Here is a 22320-nt window from a genome sequence, read left to right as displayed (position 1 = left end):
GCTAGAGGAACGGGACTACGCACAGACTTAAATAAATTTATAGTTTAACATAAAAAGAAAAAATGTGGGGGCTGACCCAGTAGGTCTGATGTTTTCGATGATTGATGCTTTTTAGGGTTTTTTTTTTTTGTTAGGTATATATTAAGAATAAAACTTATTCAAAAAAATGTTCTAAATGGAGTCTCCTGTAAAAGCACTGGAGGCGCCATCCATGGACATTGGCAAATGGGATATTGGGTTGCTTCGCTTCTCATTTGACAGCTATCAGAGGTGAGTTGTGAAGTGAGAAATGAAGCTCTGAGGGGATCTTTGCTGACAAAAGGGGCGGATGTACACCACACCCTTCCCAATGAAATCCTCTAGCTTTTATGTTTCACCAGGCTGTTCTTGGTGTCCATCATCTTTCCAACTTTTCTGGGGAAAGGAAATTGGAAAAGCTCAAGCCAACCCATGTACAGGACCACAAAGTTTTGACATCTGTCAAAATTCAGGCTTCTTTTTAAAATGGGGTTTTTGACAGGGCTAACAAGTTTGTTTACTTGCTTGCTTTGATGGGAACAGATACAGATTTCAGGGCAGTAAAAGAGAAACTGCAGTGACTGTAAAGGGGTTGCCGTTGGTGTGAGGAGAGGAGACAAGATGGGTCCTTCTGCAGAGTCGTCTGGGATATTCATGAGAGAGTTTGTGGGAGGAAGAAGGAGAACCAATGGTGAGCATGATTATCCATTAGGTCAGTTTTTCACACAGAGCCCAACCTTCTCCTGGGTTTCACATACATCTCCATCCGTGGACAAGGGAATAGCTTTCTGAGAAATCTGTAATCCCCTGCTGACTTCCAAAAGAACAAGCCAGACTAGGGCAGTGAGACTGGTGATGAACTGCTGTGGTGCAGGAGCTCTCTGTCCGGAGCAGACAATGAATGCTTGGAAAACTTGGCCCTATGTCTAAATGTTGGCAAGCATGACAGCTGCAGCAGCGGCTAATTCACATCCAACACAGAGGACTGTGTTATTCACAGTGTGCCAACTAGTGGGAAAAAACAATCAGATATATCCCTCTGGGAAGGAGATTTTTACGAATGCATAGATGGGTAGCCATTGATGATTTTAAAAATAAATAAATGAGATCAATGGAGTTTTATGGAGCATCTGAGACTGTTCTTTTTCCAGCCTTGTTGCATTATGTTAATTCGCAAGACATATTTGTAAAAAAGCTACTGAACTTCTTCACCTTCTGAAAGATGGGACAAAAGTATGGTCAGTCAAAATGTACAAGGCACAGAACTAGCTCCACTCCTTAAGATCAGTCTCTTCTTTCAGTGGTGCATTATCTCATGGCATGTGACTGATAACATGAGCAAAATAAATAAACAATCCACTTATTTTTCCTTTAAAATATGGGAATAGTCACAGAAACATCTAGGCTGTCAGTGTTCTTTAAAAAGGAAAAGGTGGAATATAAATCTAACAAACAGACAGACAGTGCTAAGTTTACGTTTCCCAACTTTGTGTGGGCAAGAGAACTATCATTGACTTATAATCCATGGACAAGGGATTGGATCTCTCCCCAGATCAACTTCATTGTTGGAGACTAGCACTTGAAGAAGGGACTAGAGTTCTGTGCTACATATACGAGAGTCAGTGTGCCATTGGGGTTAGAATGGTGGACTGCGACTCCGGACATCTGGGTTCTAGTCTCCACTCAGCCATGAACCACAGTTCTTGCCTAAACTACCTCATGGGGCTGTGTAATACAAGGTGTGATCCACCTTGAGTTCCTTTTTTATTATCTTTTAATGTTCTTTTAAATTAATTTTAATTCTAATGTTTTTATCTATTGTATTTTATTGTTTTTATATTTGAAAGTAAATCACCGAGAGAGCTTTGGTTATGAGCAGTATAGAAATGGAACAGATGATGATGATGATGATGATGATGATGATGATGATGGGGATAGAAATATAATAAAAATAAGTAACTGAAAATCCAACACAGCAAAATTTCATCATCTGGACCAGACAAAACATACCAACCCAAAACATCACCTTGAAAATAAATAAGCAGAATGTACATGCATATTTTTTCCTAGGTCTTTTACCTCTTAGAAAGTGAATCCCTAAGCTTAGCCTAGGTCTGTTTGGTTTTGCTGGTTTGGACATTCATATCTGAGCACACTGCAACCACCTATTGCTACTTTAGCTTCTCAAATAAATATTCGAAGGTGGGGCACAGAGATCAAGAAGATGGGCTTGTAAAAGGCAAAAAGTTGTTTCCATTTTCTACTAGGTGGCAAAGCCTAAGGAAGTGACATGCAATTCATAATTAAACATCCCAGCTTGCCCTCAAACAGTCAAACTAAAGTCACTGTGAACAAGCATTGCCTATAAAGAGAATGTTGTGCATTTGCCAATATCCTGCACTGTGCAAGTGCACTTAGCTATCATCTCCTGCTTGTTCCCCCACTACAACATTCTGCTTTCTGAGGCACCTTCTTTCAAATACAGGATCTGACAGAACAGGAAGTATTGCAAAAAGGAGAAATCAAAATACTCAGGAATTTGAAGCATATTCACAATGTGGGAAGGCTATAACGTTTGGGGCTTTTTTTTTTTTTTTGGTTTAGAGGCAAAACAAAACAAAACAAAACCCCTACTAAAGAGACATGAGAAAAGTTTAGAAATAGTTGATGGTATGGAGAAAGTGGGTGGAGTTCTCTAATGATGTGGGAATTCAGGATCATCCAATTTAATTGGGAGGGGGATTAATGATAGACAAAAGACACAGCAGAAGACTAGTGTATGGTTTGCTGCCATGTGCTGAAGTGATTTGCCACTGCCTGCATTAAAAAATGTAACAGGTATCACTTCTGGGGTGATTTTATAACCCCAGGAGAAAGTGCTTGAAGGTATAAAATGCAAACTCCTAAAAACCCGGTGTTTTGGCTAGAATTTTACCTCAGGGGGTTGCAGTTAGCATACAAATAACTTGCAGCTCTCAGCAGGCACAGGTAATTTATGTTTTAATTCTTCCTGAGGCTATGCAAACTGAGAAAATCTGTATAACAACGGCAAGGCCATTGACTTTCCTCTGCAGAGCAATGATTTCGACTACTAGCTGTAAAAAATAATAGCATGACTTTCCCTCAATAGATTTTCATTTTGTTTGCTGGAGGCTTTAGTTGAGTACTGTAGCTTTTGAAGGATAGAAAAATAATCTGAATTGAACCTTGCTTTGTGTCTTTCTTGGGACAACTTTTTTATTCCTATGAAAATTCACCCCAGTCATTTTTTCTTTCATTAAAAAACGTAGGAACCTGAAATTTGTGGATGTTTTATACCAGGCACTTTGTCACAATGTCATAAAAGAATGAGTCTGTAGGACTACCGATCTGTACATTTTGGTACCAAGGTTCTAAAGTCACCCCATGATGCAGGTTGAGAAGGGTGGTGTCTATCAAGGTCTATACAGACTCACTAGATAATTTTCATAGGCTCTAAAGTAAGTCTCTGTGTCTATGAAAGACTCCTGTATTTACAAAAAGCAATTTATGGACAAGGCCTTGAATTTCAGGGTGCGGGAACAGAAAAGCAAGAAGTAAAGTGCATGTGGGCAAAATCCAGTTAATCCAGTGGGATTATCAGGCCCCATACCTTTGTCTCAGCAAATGCTCATGGCCAGCAGGATGATGGGATGGATGGCCTCCCAGAAATCCAGGGCTCCAAATGAAGATTCAGGACCCCTGCCCTAGGGGGTCGGTATTTAACTCCACCTCTCTCTACATTCTCTGGTATCTGCGAGAGGAGCTAGGAAAGATTGCCAACTGAACAGCAATCTTGTCTATACAGTCCCTGCCAGTGTAGACCAGCCTTATTTATTAGATTTCTAACCTGCCCCATTAGCCATATGACTCCCTGGGTGGGTTACACCAACAAAATACAACATAAAATACAAAATAGAATAAAATACAATATAAACAACAATTACAAATAAAAAACATTAAAACCAGTATAAGATGCACAAAACTAATGACATACCCATAGTTAAAATGCTACTTAAAACAAGTTAACAATTAAAATACCATCAAAATAAAAAGGTGTTTGGTGCATAAAAGAATGTAAGGAAGGTGCCAGGTAGACCTTTCTAGGGAGCTCGTTCCAGAGTCAGGGTGCCACTGCAGAAAAGTCCTTCCACAACCTAGTGTGTTGAACTACCTCACCCATAACCCACAGACCACACCTCCAACAGCCTGCTGGGGTGGGGATGATGGGCATTGTGATCGAACATGGCCAGAGACTGGCTGGTTAGGGAAGATCGGTGCAGGCATTCTGAGTCAGATGGGCTTGGCTCACTGAAGGCAGCTCTCTGTAATATTTCAGCCCTTTCAAGCATTTCTGTTGCTGTGAACTCTCAGAGAGCATTATATATAAATAAGAGCAGTCTATAAATAAAATAAAATGCCTGAAGTATAAAGGTTTGCCCTCTTGTGGATAGGAATGCAACTGATTATCCTCCTCTCCATCCCCGTCCCCATAGCACTGCAACTGCAACACTTTACCAACCCACAACTGCATTTCCGGAAAACAGGGAACATCTGCTAGCCTGCATGTTAACTGGTTGTGAATCTGCTGCATCTGGTTTTGTTTTGCCACAGAATTAAGATAGGAATGCTGCACCAGCAACATTTCCTTTCCTGTTTTGCCTTTACATAACCTCTGCATGGCACTGTGGTACAGCACAATAACGGACATACACAAGAGGAAAGCCTCTTTCACTTTCACAACTAAATGCCCCATTTTCCATGCACTAAGAACTCACCAGAGGTGCTGCTTACAACACAGAAGTAAAACTGGAGAGCCACACTGTCATCCAAAGAACATGTCAGTAGCGGTGAGGAGGGAACGGCGAAAAGCTCAGGGGCTGTATAAGGGAATATTTGAAGTGAAGGCTTCACTTGGGTACAAAAGGCACCCGCACACTTATGCAAAAACTAGACCTTTTTTCCCTATATAGAAAGTAATCTTTGTTAAAGTTGCATTGCAACACTGTTTGACCCCACTTTGCTTGTAGCTGAATATATCTGTACCCTGGGAGCCCTCTTGCTCTTACATCTGCAACACTCAAAAAGATGATTAACCCTTTGGTAAAATGCTCTTTTAGTGTGGTTTCTGGCCACCACTCTTTCAGAAAGCATGCCAGAAGAGGCGATGCCCTTGACAATAAGGACATAAAATACTTGGCTACTTTCAGGGCTGATGTAAGTTACACCCTCTTAATGACAGCCTCCTTTCAAAATCGGAGGATATTAATAATTATGAACTGCATTTGCATTGCACTGGCAAAGTAGCTTTTAAAACTTTCGACAAGAAAAATAAAATCATGTTTTGTGTATGCATGAAATAAGAACCGAGTCAGAAGAAGCAGGCACTTGGCCGCTAGCTTTAGTTTCTGCGTGACATGCTACTATCCGGTCATATTAAGCTAAACTTTTGGATTTCTCCATTATTTTTCATGACTTCAAAATGATCCTTCTCCAAGTTTCAATTTGTCTCTATGGATCATTGCTCTCTTAAATGTCAGTCAAAGCTGTGACTTCATTCACTGGCTAAAAATACAGAAAGGCAAGAATGAGCTCATTTCTCCCAAAAGTAATGCGCTGAATAGTCCACTTTTTTTACTTTTATCTTTGGCTCTATAAGGGCTAGAAACTTGCTAAGGAAAGAGTACTGGCCATTTTGGTCAGCTAATGGTCTAAATGGTGGCATAGCTAGAATCTTTTTCTGCCTCTAATGAAGGTCCCTGGAGAAATCACTCTTGTTGAACCATTGTAATGGTGTTTGGACCCTTTTTGTGATCCAACAAGACTCTTAGCGGCAAAACAGGCTTTAATTAAATGTATGAGATTTCCTTCCCAAGGACATCTCAATCACAAAATTGAGATCTGCACAGCTTTTTCTCTTACTTTTCTGCTACATAAGCTCTAGGTGGCATTGTGCAATAGCAGAATATTGCAATTACACAATTAGGAAAATACCTTTTCATTTGCTTTTTAGAAATTATACTGCATTTCCTCTGGGCTAACAAAACCCCAGGAAAGTGTTCTGAAACTGAAGGATCTTATCATCTAAAGACTTCATAAACAATGAGTAAGGAATCACAAGCACACAGTATATACCTCATGTAGAAAGGCTTTAAGTCTAGCAGCTACAGCTTTTTGCCCCAGAATAGACTTACAGCTCCGATGTGGACTGAAGAGCTAGCGTGGAGGGATCGGCCTCCTTGTGCCTTCTCTAGAGTAAAACTGACAAGACATGATTGCGGGACACGTTTTAAAAGTCCTGTCTGTTTTCGCCCTTGGATTCTTATTTCAGAGTGTGTTTCTAGTTAATAAAGTTTGGCAATGTACATCACAGAGACCCATGGGTAGCAGTGAAAATGCTGAGATCAACTACCGTTTTGTAAATGACTGATCATCCATGTACACTTGCTGAATTTTTTCCTCTCCCCCCCAGGTGGAAGATAGCATCTGAAGGGCTAAAACTAACGATGTATTTGTGGTACTTCATTAACATTTTTATTCTTTTAATAAGTCATATATTTTTCCTCTCCATAAATAAACACATTCTGTGCTTCTGTTTTGCTATTTGATTTACTTATTTAAATTACTTGTACACACCATGTGATAGCATAAGATTTCTAAGAAGTTTGCATTAAAATATAGTAAATGCACCATAAAAGCTTATTTTAAATAAATAAATAAATCCATTTTAACATTCCATGTCAGGAAAACCTGATTAAGCAGGTGCATCTTTAGGAGTATCTAGAGCTCATCACAGTTTTCACCACATAGCCCATTTCCAAGAGAACATTCCAGAGGTTGAGGACCATTCCCAAGAAGGCCACTGGTGTGGTATTACTTATCAACACGCTGCTGGTCATGGAACAGCAAAAATAGCCTGCTTGGATGAATCAGCTTCATATGCTAAGCATATTTGTTGAATTTGTATTTGTCCTTGTTATAGGTTTCTCCTTATAAAGGTTGTAAAATGTAAGTGGTTACAAGCATTTTATCATACACCATCATGGTCATAATTGTTTCTTTACATTTATACCCCTCTTTTTCCTTCCTGTGAGGAATTCAAGGCAGCTTACACCATCCTCCTCCACTCCATTTTAACCCAGTGTCTCCAGCTTGAATGTGTTTAAGCAATTCTGTGCCAATTCTGTGTACTATTGGCAGGCAGCCATGCCAGCCTGCTTGAGACGACTCATCCCTGCATGGGCTCTGAATGTTAGGTCTTCCCACCTATGGGCAGTTTGTGGGACTTCCCCCCTCGCTCAGCCCTACCTGGAGTATGATGCAAGTACTGATAAATGTACCAGTCACACAGACAGCAGTGTGACACTTTTCTGAGTCATCACACGTCCGTGTTGGCTCATGATAAGATATCATATGAACATTGCATTGGTAACCGCCACACAAATAATGGCTCGGGTACCATCCAGCCTAAGTGACTGGACCGCATTGCTGGATCATGTACAAAATGTGGCATCAGAAAGATATTAGCCCCCACACCAAAGCACACTTTCCTCTGAGTATTCCTATGTGGGATCTGTATGCTGGTGGTGGTGTGTTGTGATTTACACTATGCCACCTGCTCTGTGGGATGATGCAGGCTAGACAGTCATCTACGTGGTGGTGACGACGATCTTGTTTTGCTTTCTAATTCCCCCTGACCTTATTGAAGTCGAAGGAAAGGAAATATCCTGTGCTATCAAGCTGTGTTTCCAGTGGGCTCGAGGCTACGGGCCAAAGGGACCTGGCACACAGTGCAGGTGTGCCTGCCCTGCGCCACCCACGTCTCTGCAGTGTTGTATCCTTGCCAGTAGACTCACCTAGCTGTGCTCTTCCAGTGGCTCAGATGTCCTGCAGGCATATTTTGGGGGCACCGGCATATATGTTGGTCCACTGGCATAGCAGGACTCCTGTCCACGCCAGCAACCCGGGGATCTCAAGCCTTTATTGATGCCACCACAAAATATCTAATCAGAGAACCACTGCTTTGGCAGCTTCCTGTCACTTCCATGGATCTTAGGCTGTGCCTTATTTAGCAAAAGAAGATTTTCATGCATAGGACCCTGCAGCATCTCTTTAATAAGGGACTGTCTAATTCAGCCAAATGCTAATGGTACAGTAGAACTCATTCTTCTTTTAAACTTACATTCTGGCAATGTCCAGTAGTTAACTTCTCTGGAGGTTAACTGGAGGTTATTTACTTATGCTGAAGTTTATAAACCAAACCAATAGCTCTACATGGGTTCTTTGGGCAGTGTACAGTTTCACTATAAAACCAGCCTATTTATTGCACTGATAAATTTTGAACTGCAACAGTCTTTAATAGTCACTCTTAAGTTATTTACCTGCTTCATGGAAATTAATGGAAGGAGAAATAGATTCATTGCACCTGTTGGACACCTAGAAGACTGATATTACAACGTGGAAGAATAAACACTCACCTCTTATAATTATGAACCTTACAATGCTTTTGGGGTTTTAAGTTTATTATTTTCTCAACCAATTTAAATTAAAGAATTATTCCAAAGACATCGGCCATACTGGGTTAGTATCTTATTCTTATTACAATTATTATATATTTCAGCTCTACATATAGTCCCATTTCTCTAACCGATAGAAAAAGTTCCAAGTTTGATAGAAGTATGTATCTTCCTTTTCCTTAAGAGACAGTCTGTCCATTTCTGCACAATCCAAAATATTCTTTAGAATCTGTTCCTCATAAGGATTATGAACCTTACAATGCTTTGGATATATGAATGAGTGGCATAATGAGCTGACAACTTCACATGTATAATTATCTGGATACTTGTTTTTCTTGAAGCCCATTGCTAGAAAGTTGCATGCATTTCATACAAATCCATATATGTATAGTTAAAACATATGAAATGTTTTTTTTTTTTTTTTAATCAAGTACCTGCAGGCTTCACACTGGGGACTGCCATCATAGCCTTCAGCTGGCATATCTTAAATATAGGATTGCAACCTAACTGTATCATCCCTGTGTTTCAAATTGTCTGTGATAATTGTCATTCTGGCACATGGATAGGTGAGGGGTTGGGGTCCATCAACATCTGGAGTGTCACATGCTCTGCAGTTATAGTGGATTACACATGTTGCATTAATACCACTAGCCTGATATATCTGGCTTTGATACGTTACCAAATCAGGCAGAAATTAGGTTGTACTTAAAGGTGTCATTCTGCTAGCACAAAGCTTTTAGCACTTGCACAAATTATCTGTGGCTTTGCACATCTAATATTTCAATTCTGCATTAAAGCTGCTGCACAAATTCTTGCACAATACATACCACAAGCTCTCGCATGACATTTCATAGGACACTGTGCAAGCACTTCTTAAAATGGTTGCACAAGGCATTGAACAGCTCTTTAAATTTTCATTACAGGAAGTGCACTAGTCGAGCTAGTTCTGGCTTGTATCCAGCCAGCAGAAAAAATACCAGTTGGTATTGTTTTAGCATTGCACAACTAGCACAATTGGTGCAAGCAACACCTCCTATTATGCCAGAATGTAATTTGCAACAGCCGGCACAACACCTTGTACAAGCAAAATCAAAATATTGGATCCGACACATGTGCAAAAATAAAAGCATGGTAGAAATTTTTCACCGGTGAAATGATGCAATTGGATGCAACTGAATATAAACATTTGGAGCTGTTTATTCCAGTTTGGGCCATTGGATCAACAATTACATTTTAATCTCTCTTTTCAGTGTGTCAAAGAATCACAGAATCGTACTATTCAAAGGAACTTCAGGATCAACCAGTCCAACACTCCTGCTCAGTGCAGGGTCTGTACCGCAAGTGGCAGCTACAGCATCCTTGGCAGATGGCCAGGCAGCTTCTGCATAAACGTCTCCAGCAAAGAAAAAACCCGCACCTCCCAAAGCAACTGGTCCTGCTACTAAGCAGCACTCACTGTTAGACATGTCTTCTAATGAGAGGTTTGCCTCCCTACACTTTGGTTCCCTACCTATTGGTTCTAGCCATTCCCTAGTGGAATAAGTCTGCTCCATCTACTGCAAGAAAATCCATGTCTCCTCTCTCTATATGGGTTTATAGCCCACCACTTTTCCTTTTGGAAGAACCCAAGACATTTTATCCTCACAACAACGACCCTGTGAGGTGGGCACAGCTGAGAGTGAGTGTCTGGCCCCAAACCACCCAATGAGCTTCATGGCTGAGTAGGTGGCGAGGAGCGCTTTCCTCCAGCTTCGGCTGATCCATCAGCTGCGCCCCTACCTGGAGTACGACTGCCTGGCAACGGTGACACACGCGCTGGTGACTTCCCGCCTTGACTTCTGTAACGCGCTTTACGTGGGGCTACCCTTGAAGACGGTCCGGATACTTCAATTGGTTCAAAATAGAGCTGCCAGGCTGCTGACGGGGACTGGGCATTATGTTCACATGACTCCAGTCCTCCGTCAGCTTCACTGGCTCCCCATTGAAGTCTGGGCCCAATTCAAGGTGTTGGTGATGACCTATAAAGCCCTAAACGGCTTGGGTCCTGGTTACCTGAAGGAGCGCTTACATCCATATATGCCCGGCCGCCCCTTGAGATCATCGGGAGAGGCCCTTCTCCGGGAACCCTCCGTGAAGGAAATTAGGAGGGTAGGTACTCGGAGGAGGGCTTTCTCTGCGGTGGCGCCCAATCTATGGAATGCGCTCCCCAGAGAGGTCTGCCTGGCGCCGTCGTTATTTGTTTTTCGGCGCCAGGCGAAGACCTTTTTATTTAAGCGTCATTTTAATTGTTAACAATATTTGCTTATTTATCTGGCCAGGGCAACTTCTTTTATATTGTTATTTATTTTATATTGTTAATTTTATATTGTTATTTTTGTATTTTATTGTATTTTATTTTGTGCTGTGAGCCGCCCCGAGGCTTCGGCAAGGGGCGGCATAGAAATGTTTTAATAAATAAATAAATAATAAACTTGAACCTGGTTTTCCCAAGTCTCCACTCCAGCCCCACCTGGCTTTCTTATGAGGCTCAATATTGCCCCCCTCAACGGCATCTCTTGCTTTACAGGGGGACAAATATGCCATTCTTAGTTCTTTAATATTATATTTGCATGCTGCCCAGTAAACAGTTCCCTTGGAAACTTACAAGAAACAAACAAGAAAGCTTAGGGCACCAACTTATGTATGTTTTAACAGAAGAATCTCCCTGCTGGCTGGGGCATGCTGGGGGTTGTAGGACAAATTATCATAGAATTGTGCCCACAAGTACAAAAGAACACACATAACCCTAGCAAAAGCAACAATGACTGTGAAACAAAGCATGCAGCACCTCAAAAGATTCTAAGATGGAGAGACTGGACTTGCTGAATGATTTGCCCAGCATGGAAAAGGCCACCCGGATTATGCTTAGAAAGCCTCCTTACAGAAGGTGCTCCATAATTGCTCTGAATGCTAAACCAGGGGTAAGCACAGGGTACAGAATGAATAAACAGAAAACTATACCTGTCAGCAGTGTTCAAATTTAGAGGAGCGGATGTTAATGCAATCTATACCGTCCGCCCCCCTCCCCATGCGAAAGCAGTATCTAGTGCACAGTCAACAGACAGCTAAGGCAGCTTCCGCCCCCCCCCCCAATCATTCCAGCATTGACGGAGTCTAGGAAAGTGAAGGTTATCTGGGGACATTCAAACGTACAGGGATATCCAGAAGGCAGGATTTAGCTCATCCTTAGTTCCTTATTCAGCTCTAACTGATTGGAAATAGACTGTATTAATCTTGCATTTGCTGCTGGGTTCTCGCCTTTCCTTGCTCAAACTATAGGAGCAACTATCTTTAGGAAAAAGAACAACAACGTGTGATCGCATTTGGGCATTTTCCAGAAGGATAGAGCTGTGTCAATCTGTTGCAGCAAAATCGACAAAGGCTTGTGGCCCTTTAAAGACTCGCACCAGTTTCCGTGGTCTGCTGTCCACTCCATCAGAGACCTGAGGTGTGATGTCGAACGCCACAAGCAATGTGAGGTGGTGGTGGGGAATTATCACCAGCGAGCTCTGCTGATCTGCAGTCCCAATTGATGGCTGAGGCGAAAGTTGTACACACTGCACATGCTGAATCCGGCTCCTTCGGCACCAGGTGGCCATATCAAACGCTCGTGATCGGCCAGCTCCAGTGTGTCGCCTGCTGTGCAGGAAGAACGTGCGGACGCGAGATTCATTCATTGACTCATTCATTCATTGAAGAAATAAAGGGGGGGGGGAGCTGTGGGTGGGGAGAAGTGGGTCTTAAAGGGAGAGCGGAGGACTCCAGAAAGAGATGCTGTAGAAATAGGGGGGGAGGGGAGATTTTAAAAGAAAAGAATGGGCGGAGAAAGACAGACAACTTATTGTGCGCCATTGACAATTCTGCGCAGGGAAGAGTTAACCACGTCCTCCTGTTTAAGTTTACATGTAAATAGAGAGCAGCAGCAGCAGCTGCTACTCTCCGGCTTAGGCTGGCCCACTGACGTTCTTGATTGGCTGCCAATGACATCACTCCCTCCGCTGGTTATAACACCGAGCATTCGAACAAACTGGCTCTTGAGAGACGGCAGGCCAGTCCCCTGACTCCGCCCACTTACTCACCCACCGCCAATCCCGCGAGGGAGAGCAAGCGGCTTCCAGGGGAGAGCCCCTATTGGGTCAGCGCGCCGCCTATCCCTCCTGCCGTCACGCCCCTTTCGAACCTTACATTTACTGTGTAGCAAAAGAGAAAGTAAGTATGTTGCAGTTGGAGATCAATGAAGCCAAGTGAATGGGGGCTTAATGCGTAAATCGATAGCCGCAGGCGAGCGCCGGATGCTGGAGGGAAATACTCGTTTATGAAGTAAGTGGAAGGCTTTGGGCTAGACATACTCTTCCGTAGTCGGTACAATTTTAGGGAAAGCATGCCTTTTAAAAGAGCGACTAGGAAATGAGATACCGAGGAGATGGACTAGGGTAATGTCGCGGGCGCCCCGGCGTAGGCTGTCCTGGGTCTGTCTTAGTGAAAGAGACCGAACGAGCGGAGCGGAGCGAAGGCTCTTCTCGTTCGGGATTGCTGCAGTGTCGGGGGTGGGGAGTGGGGACTGGAGTGTAGAAGAGTCTCTGGCATCTCTGGTGTGTCAACGCTCCCCCGCCAAACCAAAAGGGAGAGAAGCTCTGTAAAACGTATTCTCTGCTCCGTGGGGTTCGGGAGAGGCTCTGAATGGGTGAGCGTGCTTCTGCGTTCTTCTTTTTGGTTCTTTCTCTCCTCGTTTTCTTTTTCTCTTCTTGTCGCTCTCCTTCGTGGCTGGGATCTTTTAACCTCGCAAGTCTGCCTTCATGGTTTGGCTGTAAATATATTACTTTTGCTGCAGGGATGCAGATCTTCCCCCAAGTCCTGGCTCTGAAAGAATCGGGGCTATTTTACTTGGGCTCCAGATATGAGGATGCCCTTAAAATATAGATATATAATCTTGCTGGTCCCACACGTGACTAGCTTACAAAAGTAACCCCTTGTTTCTGGGTTTCTTTCAGTCGGGGAAAAGGTGTTACTTCTGTCCCCCGCCCGCACTTCGCACCTTTGCGTCCCATTTCTTGGAGTGTGTGGTGCATTTGTGTGACGTGCACACACAGGCACTCAAGCACATGCATTTGTTGTTCCTCCAATACAGGAGAGAGAGAACTAAGGACTGCATAGAGCTGATTTTCTGTATTTCAGATCTCTTTCCCCGCACAGAATTTTTTTCTCACACAGGTCGTGAATGTGATCTTCTCCTTTCTTCCCATTAGGGTGATAATTTAGCCTTATCCTGCAAATACTTTCCACCCTATTCTCTATAGGTTATGGAAAAGCATTTGTTTTCTGTTTATTGTCCAGAGATAATGGGCCATCCCAAAGGGAGAAGAGGTCATTGCAGGATTATAGAAACAAGCAGTAGAAAGTTGTATGAGAATTAGCTTGTTCAAGTTACTTTTTGAAAAATATATTCATCAATGGATAAGATCATTATTCTGCTCTGATGGAGGGACCATACATTCTGGTGGGAATAGTTTCCCCATTCCTCGCTTTTGCTTGCCATTCTCTTGTGTGACTGGTCTGATCTCAAGCAAGCTTACTCAAAAATAAGGTAGCTTTTTAAAAAGTTAAATAGAAATCGATTTTTGAGAAGTCTGCTTAGGATTTCAGCCTTAAGATACGGTGATGCAATAACCTTAAAAAAAACCCTAGTGTCATCTGACTGACCTCATTTGGACTATGCCAAATGCCAGTGTAACTGGTCACTCAATGTGATAATATGAATATATATAATCTTGAACGGTGGTACTGGGTTGAAGGGAGCTCTGGGTTTTTTGTTTTGTGTTGTTTTGTGTGTGTGTGTGTGTGGGGGGGATCATCTCAGCTTTTCCCTCTAGGTGTTGGGTGATGAGGAGAAGGCTGTAAGAACAGGAGTTTGGGTACCTTGAGGCTTGGATATTCCAAAGCTGTCACTATGAGAGTTTTATTAGCATCTGAAATGCAGGTCCAAAATAGCATTTCGGCTCATAAGGGATGCAAGACACACTCCATTTCCTATGTCCCCTTTCTTTTTAGTAGGTATTCATTTTACTGAGAAGCTGTGTGTGTGTGCGTGCATGCATGTTTGTGTCTGTGTGAAGCCAATTATGAAAGCAGTTTGCTTGGGGAGAATTGGAAAATCCTCCCAGGCTAGATCTGGCTGTCCTGAGTTCTTGTTATTTAACATTCAATGGGTAGCTTAATTTGCAGAAAGTATAGCAGTATATCCTTTTCTGCAATGAACTCCCCCAGTGTACAGCAAGGCAGAATTGGGCTTACTTGCTGAAGTTGCTCATTCTGCCTGCTTTGCCCACTGCCATGTGGATGATTTGGGTTAGTCGTCTTGACAGGACGATCAGTTCGCTGTTCTTTAAAAGTACATGCACATCAGAATTACCAAAAGCTGAATTCTGTAACTGCTATAAATTAAAATTTGCAGAACCTGTCTTTTTTGCATTACTTATTATATAGTAGTTTTCTGCAACTTGTCATTCTACTTAAGGCAATAAACAAAGGACTTTTGCCCTTTATCCAGTAAAGAGCTTATTTTGTAACTTCTCTAGCTTCTCTAGCAGGCATTATCCACTTCCCCAAGCATGTATTTGCAAGCAAAAGGGCTACAAAGTTACTTTGTTTGCAGAAATGCAAATGGACTTTCTTAAAGTAGTATTCTGAAGTGAACAGCACATTTTCCTGCACACCCACAGAACCGTAACATATATAAGGGTCCTGGTTTTATTGTGGGGGAAAGCGCTACCTGCCATAGCACAAAGGTGGGGCAGATGACTTTCAGTCTCCTTTTCAGTCTTGTGGTTTTACAACCTGTTTAAAAATCACGCAGCTACAGTTCTCCTTCTGTTCTATGCCACATGATAGTAGCCAGAGAGTAAGATCGTCTCCCATTTTTATTAACCTTTTATGCAAAAAGGCCTGTGGGCACCCAGTGTTTAGGGCATGGCTTTCCAGGTGGAAGAATGAAGCCCTGTGCGTCACGAGATACCCGATCATTATTATTATTTTCCTTTTTAACAGAGAGAGCTTGAGTTCCTTTTGGCTTGCCATTCTCAGCCTCCTCATGCCTCCATCTCCACTAGACGACAGGGTAGTAGTGGCACTCTCAAGGCCTGTCCGACCTCAGGATCTCAACCTTTGCTTGGACTCCAGCTACCTTGAATCTGCCTCTTCTGCCAGCGAGAGCCACGTGGGTCTTCTTAGCTCAGCTGTTGTGTCCCTCAAGGCTGCCCATCTCACGTATATGCCCTCATCCAACGGCTCTGCCCGCTCCTTGAGTTGTGGATGCAGCAGCGCCAGTTGCTGCACTGTGGCAACGTACGACAAGGACAATCAGGCTCCAGCGCAAGCAAGCACCAGCAGCACCCCTGCCCACCTAGGCACCTCGGCCACCTGCCCTGCGAACCAGATGGTCAACAACAATGAGAACTCCGGCCCGCTGAGTCCGTCGAGTGGAGTGGGCAGCCCGGTCTCGAGCGCGACAAAGCAGCTGGCGAGCATAAAAATAATCTATCCCAATGACCTGGCTAAGAAGATGACCAAATGCACCAAGGCCCACCAAGGGCCTGTCATCATTGACTGTCGGCCGTTCATGGAGTACAACAAAAGCCACATTCAGGGTGCAGTGCACATCAACTGCTCTGATAAGATTAGCAGGAGACGGCTTCAGCAGGGCAAGATCACAGTCTTGGACTTGATCTCTTGCCGGGAAGGCAAGGACTCTTTCAAGAGGATCTTTTCCAAAGAAATTGTTGTTTATGATGAGAATACCAATGAGCCAAGCAGAGTAATACCTTCACAGCCATTGCACATAGTGCTGGAGTCTCTCAAGCGAGAAGGCAAGGAACCGCTGGTTCTCAAAGGTATTTATAACCAGTGCTCTGCCGCTTTCCTCTCTGTGAGTGATGTGATAGGGCTGCAATTCCTATGCCAGGCCTTGGTAGGGAAAACCTCCAACGTTGTGTCAAGATCATGTGTTAAGAACATGCAGGAGGGCTTGTAGAAGGGAGGAGCAAGTCTTGCATTCCCCCCACTCCTGAGTTCTGATCATGACTGCAGGTTTGAGGATCAACCCTCTAAGAAGTCTAATAATTTCCCTGAAGAGTAGCTAGCGTGAATTGTAATGTGGGACATAAACTTCAGAGGGTTCTGAAGTCTTCTTGGGACAGAGGGTGTATGTGTATATCAAAACATCTCTAGGGATTTTTAAAGGGAATAAAATGGGTTTGATGTGAGGTCCTGAATACATGTGACTTGCAGTTTTTTTCCTGTTTTAGTTCCTTCTGAATACGGAAGTAGCAAGATCCCATAAATCCACGTATCTTGCGGAACTCATGGGTCTCACCTTTGGTAATCCTCATGTTAGAGGAAGTGCAAGTCACTTGTACTTCTTTTTTAAGGCCATTCCTTGGTAACATATGAAAGAGTCACAGAGTGTAAACAGTTTGAAAATGGAATGAAGAAAAATGCTTCCTAAAAAGGGATGAAAATTAGTCTTCTTACTATTTCTTATTGAAATGGATCCAGAGCGCATCTTAGTTTTGAGACCATTTAACTTTAGTGATTTTTTTAATAGTTCTACTATCCAGGGTAGCTTATTGTAGGCTCAGTAATTTTGTGCTGGAGATTACTAGTAAATGCTATTTTGGTGATTATTGATAGCTAATCGGTCTGTTTCTCTGTTTAACCAGAACTGATAGTACATGTGTTTTATTTTAGTGTTGACTGTTAATACTTATCTCTTGATGAGGTCTTTCTGACTGGATAAGTAACCACTGGAGTTTTAAAAAAAATACACGTAATACTTTGTATAGGATGGGATAAAATTACTCCAAATAAATAAAATCCATCCATTTTCCTGTAAGGAACCCAAGGGGGCTTATATGATCTTTTATCTTTACAACAACTCTGTGAAATAGGATAGGCTGAAGGTCAGTGGTTTTACAGCTGAGTGGGGACTAGAACCCAGACTTTTCCCAGTCCAGCACTCTAACCCTCTACCACACTGTCTCTCAGCTTCACCCTGGCACTGGGATGTTATGCTCGTGCCTGGATAAGGGGCTTTAACCTTCAGTGAGAGCACAGGTAAGCCAGTGGGCTGGAAGTATAAACCTCACGGTTCCTCTGGGGCACAGTCAGAATGTAGCACAGCTTTCTGCAACCCGCTGCCCTCCTGAGGTTTGTGGCTACAATTCCCAGCCGTGCTGGCTGAGGCTTGGGAGTTGTAGCAAAACACATCCGGAGGCCACTCGGTTAGACAATGCTGGTTTAGTGACAGAGCACCTGTTGGCACCTGGGCGGTGTCGGGTTCAACCACCAGCATATGTAAGCAAGGTAATGTCTAATGGAAGAGCTGTTGCTAGCGTATTCACCATTTTATTTAATTTCTACACTGCCCAGCAGCCAAAGCTCTCCGATGAAAAGTTTATGAATGTTATGGTTTGGCCTTAAATACAACATGCTGTAGCGAGATAGTTAGTTGCGCAGTCACCAAAGGAAAAATGGCTAGAAATCAACCAGGCCATTCATAGTCTCAAGGGAAGAAATAGCTTTTCAAGGCATTTTTAAAGGCATGTGCCAAAGCTTAAATCAACCAGAGGGCACTGCAGAGCTTGAGCAACCCCTGAGAAAGCCCTGCTCATCGCACTCCCCTGCCGGACTGTGAGTATATGAGCGCAGCTGCCGAAGCATGTCTAAGCGTGCAGGCAGCATTTCCCAAATAAAGCCAGTCCTTAAGGGAGGGTTGGCTCGTTGGACCAAGGATCTGGCTCAGTGTAACACAGCTCCATGCACTGTTTCCTAAGCTTCCAAAGTGTATCAAGAATGCACTGCTATCATCCTTCTGTAAGAAATGGGGTGCCTTGGCCAGAAGCCTCAGCTTTCATACGAAATATACTGTCAGCTTTTCAGATATAGCCTACTTCTTTCTTTTGAGAATAACATAGTTTGAATTCAAAGGGAAGAGGACTGCTTGGTTCAGAAGCAAGAAGTGAGGAACACACACCCAAGAGAGGGGGAGATAGCATGTGTGCTCTGAGCATGTTTCACTTCTAATTCTGTTAAAATTTATTGTTGAAAGTCAGCTGGAATGGTTTTAAGGAAAGACATTAAGAGTAGGTTCAGCAGAGCTTAAGTATAAGAAATTAAAAGTCTAGAGATGATGACCATGAAACCCTGAAGGAGTGCCACTTCCTAGATAGGGGCAGGGGACTTTGGGGGATTAGTTATTCTCCAAAATATTAGTGGGCTGAATGATGTTGATGGGTTAGTTATGTCCTGGCCTGTTAGGAGGCTGAATGATGTCAAGAAGTTACCTCTGTCCAAGTGCAGTCCCTGTTTCCTGGCCTCATTTGCCTTTGCTGCATGCGAAGGAAAGCCCATATCTACCAAAGTCTCCCCAGCCAAGGCACCAGGTGGATGTGTGCTTCTCAAGCCCGCTGCTTGGCCTGGGCTCCAGCTTTGGGGGACCCATCCCAAAGCACTGCATGGTGAGCATTTCTCCTTGGTCTGCCTAGGCCTGGGCCTGGGCTTTCTCCAGAAGCTTTTCTAGCCAAGCGGCAGGATAGAGAAATGCTCTTCTGTCCTATGCTTCATCTGGGAGCCTAACATTCCCCTGTGTGCTTGGAGACAGTATGGTGTACTGGTTATAGTGTTGGACTAGGAGATCTACTTTGTAGTCTCCACTTTGCCTTGGACCATCACCAACTCTCAGCCGAACCCACTGCACAGAGTTGTTACAGCAAGGTGGGGGAGGAGGAAGACCAGGTGTGCTGCCATGGGCTCCTCAGATGAAAGGTGTGATATAAATATAACAAATACATAAACCCTGCATTTACTGAAACCAGCCTGACCGAGCTGGGATAAGATGGAGTAGTCTTGAGTTGGTTTGGGGCCTGGATTGTTTGCTCAGGAAAGTCACCCTAATGGAGTCATAGGTGAAGGAGGAGAGGAAAACCAGCAACTTCTAGCTCCTGATTGTGAGCCCCCCACAGCTGGTTCTTGCAGCCCTGTGACCCCCTGTACAATAGGGCAGACAGAGTTGCTCTAGAGAGCCTTCTGGCTGTTTATTTATTTTTATTTATGTATTGATTTATATCCTGCCTTTTTCCTACAAAGGCTCAGGGCAGCTTACATCTCCTCCTCCATCTTATCACCACAACAACCCTGTGAGGTAGGTCGGGCTGGGAGTCTGTGACTGGCCCAAAGTCACCCAGTTGGCTCCGTGGCTGAGCAGGGACTAGAACCCAGATCGTCTGAGTCCCAGTCCCATGCTCTTAACCACTACACCACACTGGCTCTCTTGCTGTGGGAAATGTCCCGGTGGAAATGCAACTGGTAGGCATGGCTCTCTCCAGCACACCTTCTGGAGGGGGTGGGTGGGCAACAGGAATGGTGGACTTTCCTGGGGGCGCTGGAGAATGGCCCATTCAGCCATTCTTCCTCCTCCTCTGTGGTGGGCATCTCACCATGCTTCATGGGCCACCTGGCCCTGTCCTTTTGTGTCCAGGTGTGGATAGCCGCATGCATGTACACAGGGCTCAGGACGCATCTGTCCTTGTCCCTGTTGAAGGGGCTGAAAGCTAAAGAGCTCTAGTCTGTGCTTGCACGCTTACAAAAATTATAAAGGGTCCACTCTTCCAGCTTGAACTCCATGATGGAAGAAAAATGGGATATGCATGCAGCATATTTATTAGGGACCAGCATATAGAATGTATGCATTAGCAACTGTGATAATTATTAAAAATGTGTACTGATTGAAAAAAATCAGTATATTTAGGTTCAGTTTAGGCTAACATAGTTCATTTCATTTGATCTTTTAGTTCATGGAGAACCAGCAAGAATGTTTTGAGAGCGCAGAAGATAGATAATGTTTATCTCAGCTCAACTGAAGTTGCCTCCTTTTGTAAACAACCTTTTACCAGGGAATGCAAAAGGTTATAGGATATTTGTAATCCTGTACCACTCTGTACTGTGGAATGCGGCTCCAAACATTAAGATAGATAGTGATCTAGTGGTCTGTGAGATGGAAGAAAGATGGTGGGTAATCACCAAAGCCCTAAGAAATTAGGTCTGCCAGAGTATTGGAAACCAAAGGCTCAGGTTCCCTCTTGGGTTGTCAGCCAGTCCCTGGTTGCAGCATCCGGGAGTGGAAAGAATCCTTGCACCATTGCCCAGCAACCAGTCCTAGGGCTCCGTTTTGAAGCTAGAAGTTTTAAAATTAGCCAACAGCACTTAGCAGCTTGATCTAAAGAAGCTTTAGAAGAAGAAAGAGGAGGAGGAGGAGGAAAAGAATCTCCCTTCTCCTTCTGCCAGCTAGGAGAAATTGTGGGGAGAGATCAAGCGATTAATAACTGTAGTGTGATATGTGTGAGGTTTTTACTTAATGAAGCTGGAAAAAGGAGAATGAATCGGAGCAGAAAAAGGGTGACGGTGACATTGCTGTATGCATGTGTTTAAAAAATACTATCCACACTTAAAAGAGCCCCAACAACTGAAACCCTATTTCTAATCCCTGCCTTGTTTGGAAGTGTGCTTTGGACCAGGGGACGCGTATTACAAGGCTGTGCTTCAGCATGTGTGCTTGCTGTATGGTTGGAGAGGTGTTTGTTATTCAATTTCACTTGTCAGATGGAATATTTTCCATCATGCTTCAGTCGCTCTTAGTGCCCCACATGTGATGCAATTTTTGTTTTTAGAGATTGAACTAAAACCGAAGCCGGGATATAAAGCCTCCCTGCTTTTTATGTTGAGTGGGGCTCTTGCTTGACTGCAATCCAGTCATAATTTATGGCCGGCCCATCTGATCTCCCCAGTTTATGTTTGTAAACACTGGTTGCTAACTGCCCCATCCAAGTTTGTCTCCCCCGCCCCCACTGATCCAGTGCCATGCTCTCCCTTGTTTGGTGCTGCCTGTCAAAGAGGGAGCTCTGTTGCCATTTCAGTGGTACAGTGTCACACAGAGGAGAGACGGATCGGAGAGCCCTGGCCCCCCCACGGCCCCCCAAGGATTAAATTACAGGCTCAATTTACAGCTCTGGCTGGTGACCTCAATCAAATATATATTCCTGTTCTAGACGTCTGGTGCTTTTTAAGTATACAGAAATGTGGCAGTACCTATAGAAGCCCAGACGGCCCTCTGGTTAAAATACATTTCAAACTCATCTGCTGGAATGTAGGCTAGAAAACACTCGTTTATTTTCTCTATCACACTTCTACCCTGTCCTCCTCTTAAGGATTTCAGGTTAGCATATTTTCTGTTTTCTTCTTCCTGCTCCATGCAATGATCCTGTAAAGCAGGTTTAAGCTTGGAGATAATGGTTTGAATCCAGCTGGAATACACTCACTGGAACCAGTCAGTCTTAAGCTGATTGTGACGAAGATGAGTCAGTTGATTTCAATAGGTTTCCTTGAAGTGTGACTAAATGTGAATCCAACCCAATGAACCACATGTGGAGGTTCAAAAATGAAAGGGCATTTGAATCCTGAATGCCCAGAGCTTGGTTTTCCATTTATAAGATGGGAATGATTCTGGCAGGGTGTTTTGAAAGGCCAACACCTTGAGGGGTTGAAAAGCACTCTGCAGATTATAACTTCTGTGCATTGTGGTTAAATCAAAGGGAGTTGCATAAGTCCGTAGGAGTTTTGTTCCACCAACTGTGCATGGTTAACTTTGTTGCTGGAGCTGAGAGTTCATGAGATAAACCAC

At 43.6% G+C, this 22320-nt stretch overlaps 1 protein-coding gene across 1 annotated transcript in view; it reads left to right on the top strand.

Moving 5' to 3' along the window:
* The first annotated feature begins 12755 nt into the window (after positions 1 to 12755).
* DUSP10 (dual specificity phosphatase 10) overlaps positions 12756 to 22320 on the top strand; it is a 50746-nt gene continuing 41181 nt past the window's right edge. The window contains exons 1-2 of the mRNA XM_044430309.1: positions 12756 to 12911; positions 15636 to 16477. Of these exons, the coding sequence (XP_044286244.1) occupies positions 12907 to 12911; positions 15636 to 16477 (847 nt within the window). The 5' untranslated portion in view covers positions 12756 to 12906. The remainder of the gene's footprint in view (positions 12912 to 15635; positions 16478 to 22320) is intronic.

The sequence above is a fragment of the Varanus komodoensis genome, unplaced genomic scaffold (assembly GCF_004798865.1).
Source record: "Varanus komodoensis strain SLA01 unplaced genomic scaffold, ASM479886v1 scaffold1, whole genome shotgun sequence".
Classification (NCBI taxonomy): Eukaryota; Metazoa; Chordata; class Lepidosauria; order Squamata; family Varanidae; genus Varanus; species Varanus komodoensis.
This window is presented reverse-complemented; position numbering and strand designations above follow the sequence as displayed.